The sequence below is a fragment of the Artemia sp. Qi Xiang Cuo genome, chromosome 11, assembly GCF_049724085.1.
Source record: "Artemia sp. Qi Xiang Cuo chromosome 11, ASM4972408v1, whole genome shotgun sequence".
NCBI classification, from domain to species: domain Eukaryota; kingdom Metazoa; phylum Arthropoda; class Branchiopoda; order Anostraca; family Artemiidae; genus Artemia; species Artemia sp. Qi Xiang Cuo.
In genome coordinates, this window is record NC_142804.1 from 71,900,642 (window position 1) to 71,919,433 (window position 18,792).

Sequence of the window (18,792 nt, forward strand, 5' to 3'; positions counted from 1 at the left end):
AAAAAGTTTTTCGACTCTTGGATCCATGTACCTTAGGTCGAATTAAGGCTTGTCTTTATATTAATTAAAAAAAAAACTTTCCGAAAAAATAAGTTTTTCAAAGAAAAGTAAAGGCCATTTTAAACTTAATCTCAAGAGATACAAATACATGTTAAAATATAAACACAAAACGGACCAGAAATCAAACAGTTCGTGTAACGAACTTTAAGTAAGGAGCGACCCGGCTCAATGGTAACCGAAACTCTCGAAAACGGGTTTTTGATACCAATAGATACATCAAAAGAATCAGATTTTAATTCTGATTTCAAATATATAAGTTTCATTAAGTTTAATATTACCCATCAAAAGTTACGTGCCTGAGAAAATTTGGCTGATTTTCGAAAAAAGGGGGAAAGACCCCCTAACAGTTATAGAACCTTAATGAAAATCACACCATCATATTCAGCGTATCATATAACCCTCCGGTAGTGGTTTAAAGGTCCTATATAAAAAATTTGGTATTTTTCATTTTTTTGCCACAAGAAATAACCCGGATGGGTTTTTATTTGTTTGTTTTTTTGTTTTTTTTTTTTTTTTTTTTTACCATGGGTTTAAGTTACGAACCCGTTGTCCTATAATAACGTTGTATGGCAAAATGGAAACGAAAAAAAAATTTCAAGTTCCCATTTTAAGTTACCAAAAAAAATGTATGGCCACAAGGCCCCCACCCACGCTCATTTTTTTCCCAAAGTCACCCGATCAAAATTTTGAGATAGCCATTTTGTTCAGCATGGTCGAAAATATGATAAAAATGTCTTTTAGGATGACTTGATCCCCCAAAGTCCCCAGGGGGAGGGCTGAAAGTTATGAACTTTACTCAATGTTAACATATAGTATTGGTTATTGGGAAGTATACAGACTTTTTCAGAGGAGATTTTTTCTGGTAGGTGGGGGAAGGAGAGGGGGGGGGGCTATATGGAAGGATCTTTCCAGGAAGGACGTTTCCAGGGGGGAAGGGACATGGCTATGAAGGGGGCGCCGGATTTCCCAGCATTATTAAAGAAAAAGATCAGGAATTAAATAAAAAAAAACAAGTTTTTCAACTGATCAACTGATTGTGATTAAGAGGTCATTTTTAAAGAACTGGAAAAAAAAATTCGAACTATAGTTTAAAGAGCAGGGTATTAACTAGGGGGCGAACCCCCTAATATACGTGTTAAAAATTTATGAATATAGAAGTTCGTTACGTAAGTTAATTCTAAGTTACGTATATTTATTACTAATAAAAACGTTCGTAAATAAAATTAAACAAGTTTCGAGAAAGCCATTTAACCAAATATAATATGCAAATTTGGTTTTAATTATTCATGTACGGTGAGCCAAAATCAAAACCTGCATTAATTCGAAAACGTTCAAAAATTAAATAAAAAAAACAAGTTTTTTTAACTGAAAGTAAGGAACAACGTTAAAACTTAAAACGAACAGAAATTATTCCGTATATGAAGGGGGCTGTCCCCTCCTCAACGCCTCGCTCTTTACGCTAAAGTTTGACTTTCTCACAACTATATTTTTTTAAACAAAAAAAAAAATTTAGCGTAACGTGCGCGGCGTTGCGGCGGGGACAGCCTCCTTCATAACCGAAACTCTATAAAACGGGATTGGCTGGGGGAGGGGCAGGGCCTATTGTTTACATATAGTATAGGTTATTGCGAAGGATACAGACATTTTCCGGGTGGATTTTTTCCGGTAGGGGGGGGCTGGGGGAGGGGTTTACATGGGAGGATCTTTCCATAGAGGAATTTTGCATGGGGATGGGAATTTTTCATGAAGGGGGTACCGGATTTCCCAGCATTATTTAAAAAACGATCAGAAATTAAATTAAAAAAACAAGTTTAGTGCTACCCATCAAAAGTTACGCGCCCGAGACAATTTGGCTGATTTTCAAAAAAGGGGGTAGAGACCCCCTAAAAGCTATAGAGCCTTAATTAACATCACACCAACAGATTCGGCGTATTAGAGAACCCTAATGTATAGTGTACAAGCGCCTATCTGCCCAATTGTGGAACTATAAATTTTTTGCCAGAATAAATATAACGTAGACGTGTTTATTTGTTTGTTTGTTTGTTTTTTTTTGTTTTTTTCTTTTCCCAAGGGTAATCGTATTGAACCAGTGGTCCTAGAAAATCTTGAGATGGCTCATTGAAAAGAAAATTTAAATTTCTATTGGCCTTTTTAATTGACCAAAAAAATGGAGGGCAACTAGGCCCCCTCCCACGCTTATTTTTTTCCCAAAGTCACCCGATCAAAATTTTGAGATAGCCATTTTGTTCAGCATGGTCGAAAATATGATAAATATGTCTTTTAGGATGACTTAATCCCCCGAAGTTCCCAGAGGGACGGCTAAAAGTTTTGAACTTTACCAAATTTTAACATATAATATTGTGTTAGGGGAATAAAACATAATTTTGAAGGTGTTTCTTTTGGGGTTATGGGTAGGTACGGGTGGGTTGGGGGGGCGAGTGGAGCATCTGTCCATGCAGGACTTTGTCCTGGGGGGCGGACAATTGCCATGAAGGGGGCGCCGGATTTGCCAGCATTATTTATTGGTTATTGGGAAGTATACATCCATTTTCAGGAAGGATTTTTTCTGGAGGGGGGGCTAGAGGAGGGGGTTACTCTGGAGAATATTTCCGTGGAGGATGTTTCTTTGGGGTAAGGGACATTTCTATGAAGGGGGCGCCGGATTTACAAGCATTATTTAAGAAACGATCAGAAATTAAATAAAAAAAAAAAAAATTTTTTTCAAATGAAATGTAAAAAGGAATATTTTAAATTAAAAACAACAGAAATTATAACGTATGTGAGGGGGTTCTCCCCCAAGTCAATACCTCGCTCTTTACGCTACAGTTTTTTTTTAGTGCTTTCAAAAGAGCTATCTATTCTAATTAAACGGCCTTTGTGATTCAAGGGTTTGTGAATCAAAATGTTTTTTTAACTTTCAAACAGTTCGTGGTAACGAACTGTAAGTAAGGAGCAACCCGGCTCAATGGTAACCGAAACTCTAAAAAACGTGATTTTGATACCAATAGATACATCAAAAGAATCAGATTATAATCCTGATTTCAAATATATAAGTTTCATTAAGTTTAATCTTACCCATCAAAAGTTACGTGCCTGAGAAAATTTGGCTGATTTTCAAAAAAAGGGGGAAAGACCCCCTAAAAGCTATAGAACCTTAATGAAAATCACACCTTCATATTCAGCGGATCAGAGAACCCTACTGTAGAGGTTTCAAGCTCCTATCTACAAAAATGTGGAATTTTCCATTTTTTGCCAGAAGAAAGATCACGGATGCGTGTTTATTTGTTTGTTTGTTTGTTTGTTTTTTGTTTTTTTTTTCCCCAGGGGTTATAGTATCGACCCAGTGGTACTAGAATATCGTGGGAGGGTTCATTCGAGTGAACATTTAAAGTTTTAGTGTCTTTTTCATGTGACCAAAAAAAAATTTAAGGCACCTAGGCCCCCTCCCACGCTTATTTTTTTTCCAAAGTCACCCGATCAAAATTTTGAGATAGCCATTTTGTTCAGCATGGTTGAAAATATGATAGAAATGTCTTTTAGGATGACTTGATCCCCCAAAGTCCCCAGGGGGAGGGCTGAAAGTTATGAACTTTACTCAATGTTAACATATAGTATTGGTTATTGGGAAGTATACAGACTTTTTCAGGAGATTTTTTCTGGTAGGTGGGGGACGGAGAGGGTCGGGGGTTATATGGAAGGATCTTTCCATGAAGGAAGTTTTCATGGGGGAATGGACATTGCTATGAAGGGGGCGCCGGATTTCCCAGCATTATTAAAGAAAAAGATCAGCAATTAAATAAAAAAAACAAGTTTTTCAACTGATCAACTGATTTTAAGAGGTCATTTTTAAAGAACTGGAAAAAAAATTCGAACTATAGTTTAAAGAGCAGGGTATTGACTAGGGGGCGAACCCCCTAACATACGTGTTAAAAATTTATGAATATAGAAGTTCGTTGCGTAAGTTAATTCTAAGTTACATATATTTATTACTAATAAAAACGTTCGTAAATAAAATTAAACAAGTTTTGAGAAAGCCATTTAACCAAATATAATATGCAAATTTTGTTTTAATTATTCATGTACGGTGAGCCAAAATCAAAACCTGCATTAATTCAAAAACGTTCAAAAATTAAATAAAAAAACAAGTTTTTTAAACTGAAAGTAAGGAACGACGTTAAAACTTAAAACGAACAGAAACTATTCCGTATATGAAGGGGGCTGTCCCTCCTCAACGCCTCGCTCTTTACGCTAAAGTTTGACTTTCTCACAACTCCATTTTTTTAAACAATAAAAAAACTTTAGCGTAAAGAGCGAGGCGTTGAGGAGGGGACAGCCCCTTTCATATACGGAATAATTTCCGTTCGTTTTAAGTTTTAATGTCGCTCCTTACTTTCAGTTAAAAAAACTTGTTTTTTTTATTTAATTACTATTAAAGAATGAATGAACCCCAAAACGAACAGAAAATTAAATAGACAATCATAGCAAAAAACACACAACAAGTAATGGTATACATGAATAAACAAATCTTAAAGCGAATAATGATTAGATCGAATATGAAAATCAAGCTTAAAACGAAAAAAAATTTTCCTATTGAAGTACAAATAACACTTAAAACGAATAGAAATTAAATGAACAATCAATGCAAACAAAAATGCAATAGATATTAATGTAAATGAATAAATAAATCCTAAAACGAGGGAAACTTAAATTGAATATGCAAATTAAGCTTGAAACAAACAAAAATCACCACAAACAAGAGTTTGGGTATGACCTCCTTCTCTCACTGTAAAAGTCTAAAACCTACTGCGTCATTGGAGCTTTACTGAAAACCAGTTTTGTGACAAATATTTTGTTTTGTACTTATCTCTGAAAATAAACATTAAAATTATAGTAACATTTTGAACTGATGAGCTTTCAGCAATTAATATCCTTATTCATAAAATATTCAGTTTAGTTTATTAGCTCTTTTTAAAGTTGTTAAAGACGAATATAGTTTCCCTACAAACAAGTGATTGGATACTGCCTCCTTTCCTAACTTTAAATAAAAACCAAAATCCTACTGCGTCATTGGCGCTTAACTGAAAACGGATTATATTACAAATACTTTCTTTTCCAGTTCTTACAGCATTGAAAATAAAAATACAATTACAGCGAAATAAATTCTTGAACTGATGGATCTTTCAAAAATTAATATCATTATACATAAAATATTCAAATTTTGATGTTGTTAATACTTTCGAAGACTGTTCAAGACGCATATAGTTTTCAGTAAAGCACCAATGACGCAGTAGGTTTTAGACTTTTACAGTGAGAGAAGGTCATACCCAAACTCTTATTTGTGGTGATTTTTTTTGTTTCAAGCTTAATTTGCATATTCAATTTAAGTTTCACTCGTTTTATGATTTATTTATTAATTTACATTAATATCTATTGTATGTTTGTTTGCATTGATTGTTTATTTAATTTCTGTTCGTTTTAAGTTTCATTTTCACTTCAATGGGAAAATATTTTTTTCGTCTTAAGCTTGATTTTCATATTCAATCCAAGCATTACGCGCTTTAAGATATATTTATTCATTTATATCATTACTTGTTGTATGTTTTTTTGCTATGATTGTTTATTTAATTTCTGTTCGTTGTGATTTTCATTTTTTGATTAATAGTAATTTCTGGTTGTGTTGAGTTTTAATTTTAACAGGTAGTAATATCTTCTGAGCCTAACTTGAAAATGGTCTCCACATTTACTTGAAAAACTTATTTTTTCAAAAAGTTTTTTTTAGTTAATTTTTGTCCGTTTTTGATTGCGAAAAATTTCAGGTTTTCGAAAATTCCTTAGCTAAAAATCAAACTTAAAAAAAAAAATCAAATATTCATAAAAGTATAACAAATGATATCAAAGTAACAATATCAAAGTGAAAAAATGGGTTTTTGTCCACCTCAGAGTTTTTATTATCTGAAGTTTGAACTATTTTGAGCAAAATTGCTATCTCAAAATTTTTATTGGATGGGTTTGGGGAAAAAAGGCGTGGGGGGACTAGATTAAGCTTCAATCTCTTTTGACTACTTAAAAGTGAACTAGAAATTTCTATTTTCAATCAAATGAGCCCTCTCTGAAGTTTATACGAGTATCCCTTCTATAAAAACCATATAAATTCCCAGAGTATAATTTACAACGCCTGTCCCTCGGCCCTGGGAGGTTGTGTCGATCCTGGAGTTTCAATATCTGATGGTTGAACTATTTTGAACAAAATTGTCACCTGAAATTTTTATTGCATGGGTTTATCCATTCGATACGCCCAAAGGCATGGAGGACGGGAGGGGCTAGTTGCCCTCCGCTCTTTTTCACTCTCAGGAAATGAACTACAACTTTTAATTTCCATTCAAATGAACCATCTCTGAAGTTTATACGAGTATACCTTCCATAAGAACCATATATGCCCCCAGAGCATACTTACAACGCCTGCCCCGGCCATGGGGGGGGGGGGGTGTTGATACAGGTGTTTTTCTTATCTGACCTTTTAAATACTTTTAACGAAATGACCATACGTAAAGCAGTTTTGTTATATGATCTTTGAACTCTTTTTAACAAAATGGCTACCTCAAACTTTTCATCAGATGTATTTGGGGGAAAAGGGCATGGGGGGCCAGTTGCCCTCTGATCACTTTTGACTCTTAAAAAGGGCTGGATTTCAATATCCAATCAAATGAGCCCTCTCCGAAGTTTATACGAGTATCCCTTTCATACGAACCATATATGCCCCAAAGCTTACATTAGAACGCTTGTCCCCGGGCCCTGAGGGGTTGTGTCATAATCTCAGGTTTTTATACCTGTCTTTTTAGAAAATTTTTAACTAAATGCCTATCTAAAAATTTTATTGGATGCATTTGGGGAAAAGGGGCGTGGGGGGGGGCTAGTTGTCTTCTAAAATCTTTTGACGCGAAAAACGTGAAATAAAACTTACAATTTACAATATAATGGGCCATTTCTGAATTTTTTACGAGTATCCTTTCAATAAGAACCATATACTACACAAGGGCATAAATTACAACATCTCCCTTCGGGCCCTGGAGGGGTGTGTTGACCCCTGAGTTTTCATTATATGGTCTTTGAACTATCTTTAAAAAAAGCTATCTCAAAGTTCTTATCGGATGGGTTTGAGAAAAAAGGGCGTGGAGGGGAGGGGGGCTATGTACCCTCCAATCTCTTTTGACTATTAAAAAGTGAACTAGAACGTTCGATATCCTATAAAAAGACCCTACTTTGAAGTTAATACGATCACCCTTTCCATCAGACTCATACATACCCCAAAAGTATAACTTATAACGCCTGCCCCCGGGGCCCTGGTGGGTTGCGTCGACACCGGCATTTTTGTTATATAATTTTTGAACTATTTTTAACAAAATAGCTATCTTAAAATTTTTATTGGATGCATTTGGGAAAATAGGGTTTAGGGGGGGGGGGGGGTTTAAGCTGTTTAACCTCCAATAACTTTTTACGCTTAAAAAGTGAACTAAAACTTTCATAGTTCTAAAATAGTTCAACCAACACAGTTCATAGTTCTTATCGGATGGGTTTGAGCAAAAACGGGCGGGGAGGGGGGGGCAAGGTACCCTCCAATCTCTTTTGACTCTTGAAAAGTGAACTAGAAATTTAAATTTCCAAGCAAATGATCCCTGTTTGAAATTAATAAGAGCATCCCTTCCATAAGATCCGTATATGCCCTCAGAGCATAACTTATAACGCCTGCCCCCGGGCCCTGGTGGGTTGTGTCAACACCAGAATTTTTGTTATATAATCTTTGAACTATTTTTGACAAAATAGCTATCGTAAAATGTTTATTGGATGCATTTGGGAAAATAGGGTTTAGAGGGGGTTGAAGCTGGTTACCCTCCAATATATTTTGACGCTTAAAAAGTGAACCAAAACTTTCAATAATAGTTCAACCATCAGATATTGAAACTCCAGGGTCGACACAACCTCCAAGGGCCGAGGGACAGACGTTCCAATCAAATGAGCCCTCTCTGAAGTTAATACGACGATGTTGTCTATACAAAATCTTATATGCCCCCAGGGCATAACTTAAAACACTTGCTCTGAGGGCTGTGGGGGAGTTGTCATTCTCAAAGACCTAATTTCCAGAACTTAAAACTACGTTTAATAAAATGGTTGTCTAAAAATTTTGATTGGATGTGTTTGAGGAAAAGGTGGGCGTGAGAGGGGGGGGGGGGTTAGTTGCCCACAAATAACTTTCGACTATTAAAAAGGGACTAGCCCTTTGAATTTCCAATCGAATGAGGCTTTTTTGAAGTTTCTACGACACCGCCTTCTATAAAAACCTTATATGCCCTCAGGGTATAACTTAAAACCCTTGCCCTGAGGTTTGTGGGGGAGTGACCTCCTCAAAACATATTTTCTATCTGGAAATCAACTACACTGAACGAAATGGCTATCTCAAAATTTTGATTGGATGTGTTTGGAGAAAAGGTGGACGTGAGAGGGGGGTTAGTTGCCCTCAAATCACTTTCGACTATTAAAAAAGAGACTAGCCCTTTGAATTTCCAATCGAATGAGCATTTTTTGAAGTTTCTACGACACCGCACTCTATACAAACCTTATATGCCCCCAGGGTATAACTTAAAAGCCTTGCCTTGAGGATTGTGGGGGAGTGTCCTCCTCAAAAACATATTTTCTCTCTGTAAATCAACTAGGCTAAACAAAATGACTTTCTAAACATTTATATTGGACGTGTTTGGGGAATGTGGGGCTCGGGTGGAGGGGATTGTTGCCCTCCAATCACTTTCGACTATTAAAAAGGGCACTAGCCCTTTGAATTTCTAATCGAATGAGCTGTTTTTGAAGTTTCTACGACAACACTTATAAAAACCTTATATGCCCAACGGGCATAACTTAAAACCCTTGCCCTGAGGGTTGTGGGGGAGTGTCCTCCTCAAAAACAAATTTTCTATCTGGAAATCAACTACGCTGAACAAAATTGCTATCTCAAAATTTTGATTGGATGTGTTTGGGGAAATGATGGGCGTGGGGGGGGGCTAGTCGCCCTCCAATCACTTTCGACTATGAAAAAGGGCACTAGCCCTTTGAATGTCCGATCGAATGAGCCTTTTTTGAAGTTTGTACGACAACGCCTTCTATAAAAACCTTATATGCCCCCAGGCATATTAAAAAGACTATTAAAACTCGACTATTAAAAAGGGCACTAGCCCTTTTCTTCACCACAACAAAATCACCACAAACAAGAGTTTGGGTATGACCTCCTTCTCTCACTGTAAAAGTCCAAAACCTACTGCGTCATTGGTTCTTTACTGAAAACCAATTTTGTGACAAATATTTTCTTTTGTACTCTGAAAATAAACATTAAAATTATAGTAACATTTTGAACTGATGAGCTTACAGCAATTAATATCATTATTCATCAAATATTCAGTTTAATTTATTAGCTCTTTTTAAAAATGTTCAAGACGAATATAGTTTCCCTACAAACAAGTGACTGGATACTGCCTCCTTTCCTAAATGTAAATAAAAACCAAAAGCCTACTGCGTCATTGGCGCTTAACTGAAAATGGATTATATTACAAATACTTTCTTTTCCAGTTCTTACAGCATTGAAAATAAAAATACAATTGCAGCGAAATAAATTCTTGAACTGATGGATCTTTCAACAATTAATATCATTATATATCAAATATTCAATTTGATGTTGTTACTACTTTCCAAGACTGTTCAAGACGCATATAGTTTTCAGTAAAGCGCCAATGACGCAGTAAGTTTCAGACTTTTACAGTGAGAGAAGGAGGTCATACCCAAACTCTTGTTTGTGGTGATTTTTGTTTGTTTCAAGCTTAATTTGCATTTTCAATTTAAAGTGTCCCTCGTTTTAAGATTTATTTAATAATTTACGTTAATATCTATTGTGTGTTTGTTTGCATTGATTGTTTATGTAATTTCTGTTCGTTTTAAGTTTCATTTGTAATTCAATAGGAAAATTATTTTTTTCGTTTTAAGCTTGATTTTAATATTCAATCTAAGCATTACTCGATTTAAAATCTATTTATTCATTTATATTATTACTTGCTGTATGTTTTTGCTATGATTGCTTATTTAATTTCTGTTCGTTTTGGGTTTCATTTATTCTTTGATAGTAATTTCTGGTCATTTTGATTTTGAATTTTTACATGTATTTTTATCTGGTGATCTTAAGTTTAAAATTGCCTTCACTTTTATTTTAGGAACTTGTTTTTTAGGAAAGTTTTTTTTTTTAATTAATTTTTGTTTGTTTTTTATTGCAAAAAATTTCAAGTTTTTAAAAATTCCTTATTTCAAAATCAAACTTAAAAAAAAGAAATCAAATATTCATCAAAGTATCAAAACTGACATCAAAGTAACAGTATCAAAGTGAAAAAATGCGTTTGCGTCAACCTTGGAGTTTTTATTTTCTGATGCTTGAACTATTTTTAACAAAATTGCTATCCCAAAATTTTTATCGGACGGGTTTGGGGAAAAAGGGCGTGGGCGACTAAATTAAGCTTCGGTCTCTTTCGAGTCTTTAAAAGTAAACTAAGAACTTTCTATTTTCAATCAAACGAGCCCTCTGTGAAGTTTATACGAGTATCCCCTCTATAAAAACCATATAAATCCCCAGAGTATAATTTACAAAACTGTCCCTCGGCCCTGGGAGGTTGTGTCGATCCTGGATTTTCAATATCTGATGGTTGAACTATTTTTAACAAAATTGTCACCTGAAATTTTTATTGGATGGGTGTATCCATCCGATACGCCCAAAGGCATGGAGGGCGGGAGGGGATGGTTGCCCTCCGATCTTTTTCTCTCTCAGAAAATGAACTAAAACTTTTAATTTCCATTCAAATTAACACTCTCTGAAGTTTATGCGAGCATACCTTCCATAACAGCCATAGAGGTCCCCCGAACAATACTTACAACGCCTGCCCCGGCCTTGGGGGGGGGGGGGGTTTTGAAACAGGATTTTTTCTTATGTGACCGTTGAACTATTTTTAACGAAATGACAATACGTAAAGCAGTTTTGTTATATGATCTTTGAATTATTTTTAACAAAATGGCTACCTCAAATTTTTTTTATCAGATGTATTTGGGGGAAAGGGCTTGGGGGCCAGTTGCCCTCTGATCACTTTTGACTCTTAATAAGGGTTGGATTTCACTATCCAATCAAATGAGCCCACTCTGAAGTTTATGCGAGCAGCCTTTTCATACGAACAATATAAGCCCCAGGGCATAACTTACAACTACTGCCCCCGGGCCCTGGGGGGTTGTGTCGACACCTGAGTTTTTGTTATCTGACTTTTGATAAATTTTTAACATAATGCCTATCTCAAAATTGTTATTGGATGTATTTGGGGAAAAGGGGCGTGGGGGGCTAGTTGCCCTCCAATATCTTTTGACTCGAAAAAACTTAACTAGAACTTTCAATTTCCAATCAAATGAGCCATCTTTTAATTTTTTACGAGCATCCCTCCAATAAAAACCATATATTCCCCAAGGTCATAACTTACAACACCTGCCCTCGGGCCCCGGGGGCTGTCTTGACCCCTGAGTTTTCGTTATATCGTATTTGAACTATTTAAAAAAAAGCTATCTCAAAGTTCTTATCGGATGGGTTTGAGGAAAAAATGGCGTGGAGGGGGGGGGGGCTAGGTGCCCACCAATCTCTTTTGACTCTTAAAAAGTGAACTAGAACTTTTAATTTACAATCAAATGATACCTCTTTGAAGTTAATACGAGAATCCCTTCCATAAGACCCATATATTCCCCCAGAGCATAACTTATAACGCCGGCCCCCGGGCCCTGGTGGGTTGTGTCAACACCGGAATTTTGTTATATAATCTTTGAACTATTTTTAACAAAATAGCTATCGTAAAATTTTTATTGGATGCATTTGGGAAAATAGGGTTTAGGGGGGGGGGTTGAAGCTGGTTACCCTCCAATATCTTTTGACGCTTAAAAAGTGAACTAAAACTTTCAATTTCCAATCAAACGAGCCCTCACTGAAGTTTATACGACGATGTTGTCTATACAAAACCTTATATGCCCCCGGGGCATAACTTAAAACATTTGCCCTGAGGGCTGTGGGGGAGTTGTCATCCTCAAAGACCTAATTTCCAGAACTTAAAACTACGTTTAATAAAATGGCTGTCTCAACATTTTGATTGGATGTGTTTGAGGAAATGGTGGTTGTGAGAGAGGGGTTAGTTGCCTTCCAATCACTTTTGACTATTAAAAAGGGAGTAGCCCTTTGAATTTCCAATACAATGAGCCTTTTTTAAAGCTTCCACGACACCGCCTTCTATAAAAACCATTATATGCCCCCAGGTCATAACTGATAACCCTTGCCCTGAGGGTTGTGGGGGGGCGTCCTCCTCAAAAACATATTATCTATTTGGAAATCAGCTACGCTTAACAAAATGGCTATCTCAAAATTTTGATTGGATGTGTTTGGGGGAATGATGGGCGTGGGAGGGGGGCTAGTTGCCCTCCAATCACTTTCGACTATTGAAAAGGGCACTACCCCTTTGAATTTCTAATCGAATGAGCCTTTTTTGAAGTTTCTACGATATTTCCTTCTATAAAAACCTTATATGCCCCCAGGGCATAACTTAAAACCCTTGCCTTGAGGATTTTGGGGGAGTCTCCTTCTCATAAAAATATTGTCTATCTGGAAATCAACTACGCTGAACAAAATGGCTCTCTCAAAATTTTGATTGGATGTGTTTGGGGAAAGGATGGGCGTGGGGGGGCTAGTTGCCCTCCAATCATTTTCGACTATTAAAAAGAGCACTAGAACTCTCGATTTCCAATCGAATGAGTCCCCTTTGAAGTTTCTACGACGACCCCTTCCGTATGAAGTGCCTCTGGGAAAAAAATAATAAATAAATAAATAATAAACATTGGAGCCGTATGGCCTTTACTATAGGCAACGCTACAGCGTTGCCTCTGATTTTGCAAGTTTTGCTACCAAGGACATGAAATTAAAATGTGTTTTCGTCTCTTGAATCCATGTACCTTAAGTTCAATTAAGATTTTTCTTTATATTTAGAAGTTTTGCTACCAAGGACATAAATTTGAAATGTTTTTTCGTCTCTTGGATCCATTTACCTTAGGTTGAATTAATTTTCTAATTTATATTTGGAAGTTTTGGTACCAAGGACATGAAACAAAAAGTTTTTCGTCTCTTGGATCGAAGTTCCGTAGGTTCAATTCATATTTTTCTTTATATTTGGAAGTTTCGGTACACAGGACGTGAAATTAAAAAAAATTTCATCTCTTGCATCCCATGTGTCTTACCTTTAGGTATTCATACCTAAAAACTGTGGTTTTCTAAGAATTGTCTTCATATTTGGAAGTTTTGGTACCTATGACATGAAATTACAAAGTTTTTCCTCTCTTGGATCAATGTGCCTTAAATCCTATTAAGGTTTTTCTATATATTTGGAAGTTTTGGTATCAAGGATATGAAATTTAGAAAAATTCCATCTCTTGGACCCATGTGTCTTAGGTCCAATAATACCTAAAAACTACGGCTTTATTATTTTTTTCTCAATGTGTGGTGGTTTTGCTACCAAGGACATGAAACTAAAATGTGTTTTTGTCTCTTGGATCCATGCACCTTAAGTCAAATGATGATTTTTTTATATCTGAAAGTTTCGGTACCAAGGACATGAAAAAAAAGATGAAAAAATTTCAGTTTCACTTCAAAAAAAAAAAAAACTAAGTAAAAAAACGCCACTACGAATATTATTGTCTAATAGAAAAAACTACGCCTGAAATATTTATTTCATCCTCATTTTGTATTTTTTAATGTATCTTTTGTATACAATTTTGGCCAGTTTCGATGCAATTTCTATGTATATGTCTTGCAATGTTCAAAAATGTGAACTAGCTCTTCAAAGGAAATTAGAAAATAATATTGATCAAGTGGATATAGAAAACACTGGATATAGAAACTATTATGCGTCTCGTCCGTCTTTGCAATAGTTCCTCCTCATATTTTCGATTGATAATCAATTTTGAACCCAAATCAAGGGTTTACCCATGGGTACAAGTCTTTCACCATTTTTGGCAACTTTTTATATGGAATTCATTGAAACCTCTGCTCTGAAAAATTTTCCTATGAAACACCAGTTCTGGGGTCAATTTGTGGATGATGCTATTTCTGTGTGGGAGCATGGAGGGGAGTCACTTAACTCATTCTTAACTCATCTAAACACTTTGGACTCTAACCTTCAGTTCACTTTAGAACTAGAACATAACCACAAAGTTCCTTTTCTAGATGTCTTAATTTTTAATAAGTCTCCTGGCTTTGAATTTTCTATTTATAGAAAGCCTAAGCATAACGATAAGTATTTGCATTTTTCCTCCAACCACTCTCCCTGCATAAAAAGAGGAGTTGTTATTTCTTTGGTTGACCGAGTAATAAGAATATGCTCGGAGCCTCACATAGTCTCAGAATTGAACTATATTAGAGGCATTTTATTTGGAATGGCTACCCCATAAAAATACTTGAGACCATTATAGAAAAAAGACAAAAAAAGGCAGAAAAGAATGCATCAAATCCACAAACCCCAACAGATATCGTCCCATTGGTGGATGATATGAAACTTTTCACTGTTCTACCCTACATTCCAAAATTGAGTGACAAGCTGAAAAGAATCCTAATGTCACCTTTAAAAATTTAAATACTATACAGAGTTTTTTCAACAACGGCAAAGATAAAACCAGCCCCATTCTGGATAGTAGTGTTTATAGAATTCCTTGTTCTTGTGGCTGTTTTTATGTTGGTAGAGCCCAGCAGCAATTGGGGGAGGTTATCTGAACATAGGTCCTCAATCGACAAGGCCATGAGGCTATGCCAAAGGCCTGAGGTTTTTGATTCCGCTTTGGCTCAACATGTCTATGAGAGTCCACACCATTTCATTTTGTTTGACGAAACCTCCATTCTTGCCCCCGTTAAAGGTGTCACACAAGTTTTCAGAGAGGCAGTTGAAATAAAAAAGCACATTCACCAAAAGGTAGATCTCAATAGAGACGCTGGAGACACTTTTCTAAGTCCCATTTATGATGAAATTATTAATTCTGATCGTTTTTACATACATCCACAAAATTATATTGTGCAATCAAATACAGTCTCTGATAATAATCTAACTGGAAAGCGAGTGCTTTACGTAAAATGAAATTGTGAAATGCCATTTAGACTTGTTTTTTAGTCAGTTACCCTTTCCCCATTACTAGGAAAGGGTCGTCCAATTTTAGTTTTGTGTTTTTATTTTAAGGTTTGGTTTTTAAATTTTTATCAGTTTTATTCTGCACTGAGGACGGTCAAGCGGAGGTCTTGACCGAAATATTTGCATAATTTTTCAATTTTTTTACTGGCTGTTAATTGTTCTCGTTTTCTTCGTGATTTTATCGGGCTTTTTTTCCACGGGGGGGGGGATTTTCCGGGGGGATAAACGCCTAGAACCCTTGCAAAGACCTTCACAAGCAATCCTAGGTCTACTCTAAGCGGACTGGATATTAACTTATTAAAAAATCTTGATCAGATTGCATTGATATATGCAATGTACATGCAAATTAAATATAAGCATTGATCGCCAAATTCTTTCGAGTATGGTAATAAAAGGCATAGTTTCTTCCCGATCGCCATTCTATCTCTTCCTAAATCGGTGACGACAATCAAAAATACCAACAACATTATTCTTGGTAATTTAAGAAACCAGCCAGTGCTTACATAGTTTATGTAATCACTCGGTAATTGCAGCCCCTTACAGCCAGCATGTAATGATAATTTCACAATATGCATACCTTTCTCATACAAGTTAGAAATCCTGGCAACATCGCAAAACTGTGGACTGGTTTGGGATTCATCAGCAACATCTTCATTCGCGATAAGAATAAAATCACCAACATTGTATATTATTCCATTATATTCCACTGAACTAAAAAAAATATACAACATTACAAAGTATCTAAACATTCTGTATAATTTTACAAAACGAGATGGCTACAATTAAGAAATGGTAAAACATAATAGTAATTGAAGATAATATAAAGATAGAAATAATATGCCTAATCAAACAAATCGTGGTAACAAACTGTAAGTAGGGAGCGACCCGGCTTAATAGTAAACGAAACTCTAAAAAACTGAATTATAATACCAGTAGGTGTATTAATAAAATCAGATTTTTATGCTAATATCAAATATAAAAATTTCAACAATTTTAGTCTTACTCATCAAAAGTTACGCGCCTGAGAAAATTTGCCTTATTTTAGAAAAAAGGGGGAAACAACCCCTAAAAGTCATAGAACTTCAATGAAAATCACAGCATCAGATCCAGCGTATCAGAGACCCCTACAATAGAAGTTTTTTTTATTTCCCCAGGGGTGATCTTATCGATCCAGTAGTCCTAGAATATCGTGAGAGGGCTCATCTGAACGGAAACTGGCCTCCCTTATATATAAGGATATAAGTTACATATATAATATTAAAGTTATAAGGAATAAGGGATAAGGAATGAAAATTGATACCTTTTCATCCCTTCTCATCCCTTGTCCCTTAAAAGAGACATCCCTATCCCTTATATTCAAGGATGTAAATTAGATACATTATAGGGAAGTCATAAGGAATAAAAGATAATAATTAATTCCTTCTTACCCTATATTATGATCTCTTACCTTTATAATGAAAATCACTCTCCCTTATATATCATGATATAAATTACATATATATAACACTAAAGTTATAAAGACTAAAGTATAAGGAATGAGAATTAATAACTTTTCATCCCTTTGTATCCCTTATAATCCCTTCTCAACCCTTATCCTTTTACATAAGCTGGCCTCAAAATCCCTATGCCTTTCCAAGGCCAGAACATAATTTGCTCTCTACTGAAAAAATATAAATTATTTTACCTTTATAACTTTAATAAATCAAATAATATTAACATTTTGATTACTAAATATCAGTATATGTATTTTAAACTGACAATTCACATTCACTTGTATTTTTTCAGTAAAGTGCAAATTATATTCTGGCCTTGGGAAGGCATAGGGGTTTTGAGCCCAACTTATGTTTATTTCTGCTCGTTTTGAGTAACATTCGGTTATCTATTGTAATTTCTGTTTGTTTTGGGTTTCATTTATTTATCGATGCTGATTTGTGGTAGTTTCACGCTTGGTAGATTATTTGATTTTATTTTTTCTTATTTTTTGTTTAATGGTGTTCTTTACTTTTCTTTGAAAGAATTATATTGTGGAAAAAGTTTTTTTAATTAATTTCTGTTCGTTTTATATTGACATAGTCTTTTCAGGAAAAAAGGAAATAATACTTTAAATCTTCTCGTTTTTTAAGACTTTATAGTTTGGCCTGCTATTTGTATGTTGGAGAAAAATTTTCAGCGATTTTTAACAACATACACCCTTTTAAAAATCTGGACACATATAGTAGTGTTTAATTTAGTTTCATACCTCCTCTAGTTGACCTGAAATGGAAAACTTGATACCATTCGCAAAAAAATCTGTTTACTTACTTTAATAGCTTGGATACACTTACGCTATTTTGATTTGGTTAAATTTTAAGAGCAGAAGTAGCCCCGAAAGTTTGAACATAATACCCTCAGTAGTTCTTGGGATACTGCTGAGATGCCTTATTTGGAATTAGCATTAACACAATGCATTTTGATTTAATTTTAAGGCAACATTTAGTTTTTAAACATAATGGGCAAATGGGAGGGTGGGCGTGAGAGGGGGATAAGTTGTCCTCGAATCACCTTTCAACTATTAAAATGGGCATCAGCCCTTTCTATTTTCAATCGAATGAGCCCTTTTCGAAGTTCCTGCGACAACTCCTTCGATACGAAGTGTCCTGGTCTAAACAACAACCAAAACAACAACAAAAAATAATACATTATACTCAAATCGATCTTTACTATAAAAATGTCAAACCTTCCAATCACTTTCGACTATTAAAAAGGGCACTAGGCCTTTCGATTTCTAATCGAATGAGCTCTTTTTGAGTTTCTACGACAACGCTTTCAATAAATACCTTATTTGCACCCAGGGCATAAATTACAACCCTTACCCTAAGGGCTGTTAGGGTGGTTGTCATCCTCTAAGAACTAATTTCCAGAACTTTCAACTACATTAAACGAAAGGGCTATCTCAAAATTTTGATTGGATGTGTTTGGGGAAATGGTGGGTGTGAAATGGTCGCTCTCCAATTACTTGCAACTATTAAAAAAAGCACTAGCCCTTTCAATTTCAAATCAAATGAGCCCTTTTGAAGTTTCTACGACACTGCTTTCAATAAAAACCTTATATGCCCCCAGGGCATAACTTATAGCCCTTGCCCTGAGGGCTGGGTGGGGCGGGGGGGGGTGTCATCCTCAAAGACCTAATTTCCAGAACTTTCTACTACGTTGGACCAAATGGCTATCTGAAAATTGTGATTGGATGTGTTCGGGAGGAATGGTGGTTGTGAGAGGGGGGTTACTTACCCTCCAATCACTTTCGACTATTAAAAAGGGCACTAGCCCTCTGAATTTCCAATTGAATGAGCCCCTTTTGAAGTTTTTACGACAACTCCATCTATAAAAACCTTATATGCCCCCAGGGCATAACTTGCAACCTTTGGCCTCGGGGCTTTGGGGGGTTTGTCATCCTTAAATACATAATATCCAGAACTTTCAA

General features: G+C 35.6%; 1 protein-coding gene across 2 annotated transcripts in view; it reads right to left on the bottom strand.

Moving 5' to 3' along the window:
• The window catches only part of LOC148947309 (origin recognition complex subunit 1-like), a 127,505-nt gene that overhangs the window by 95,684 nt on the left and 13,029 nt on the right, over positions 1-18,792 (bottom strand). For both annotated transcript variants that reach the window (XM_089096998.1, XM_089096999.1), the window contains exon 2: positions 15,910-16,043. In XM_089096998.1, the coding sequence (XP_088953124.1) occupies positions 15,910-16,043 (134 nt within the window). The remainder of the gene's footprint in view (positions 1-15,909; positions 16,044-18,792) is intronic.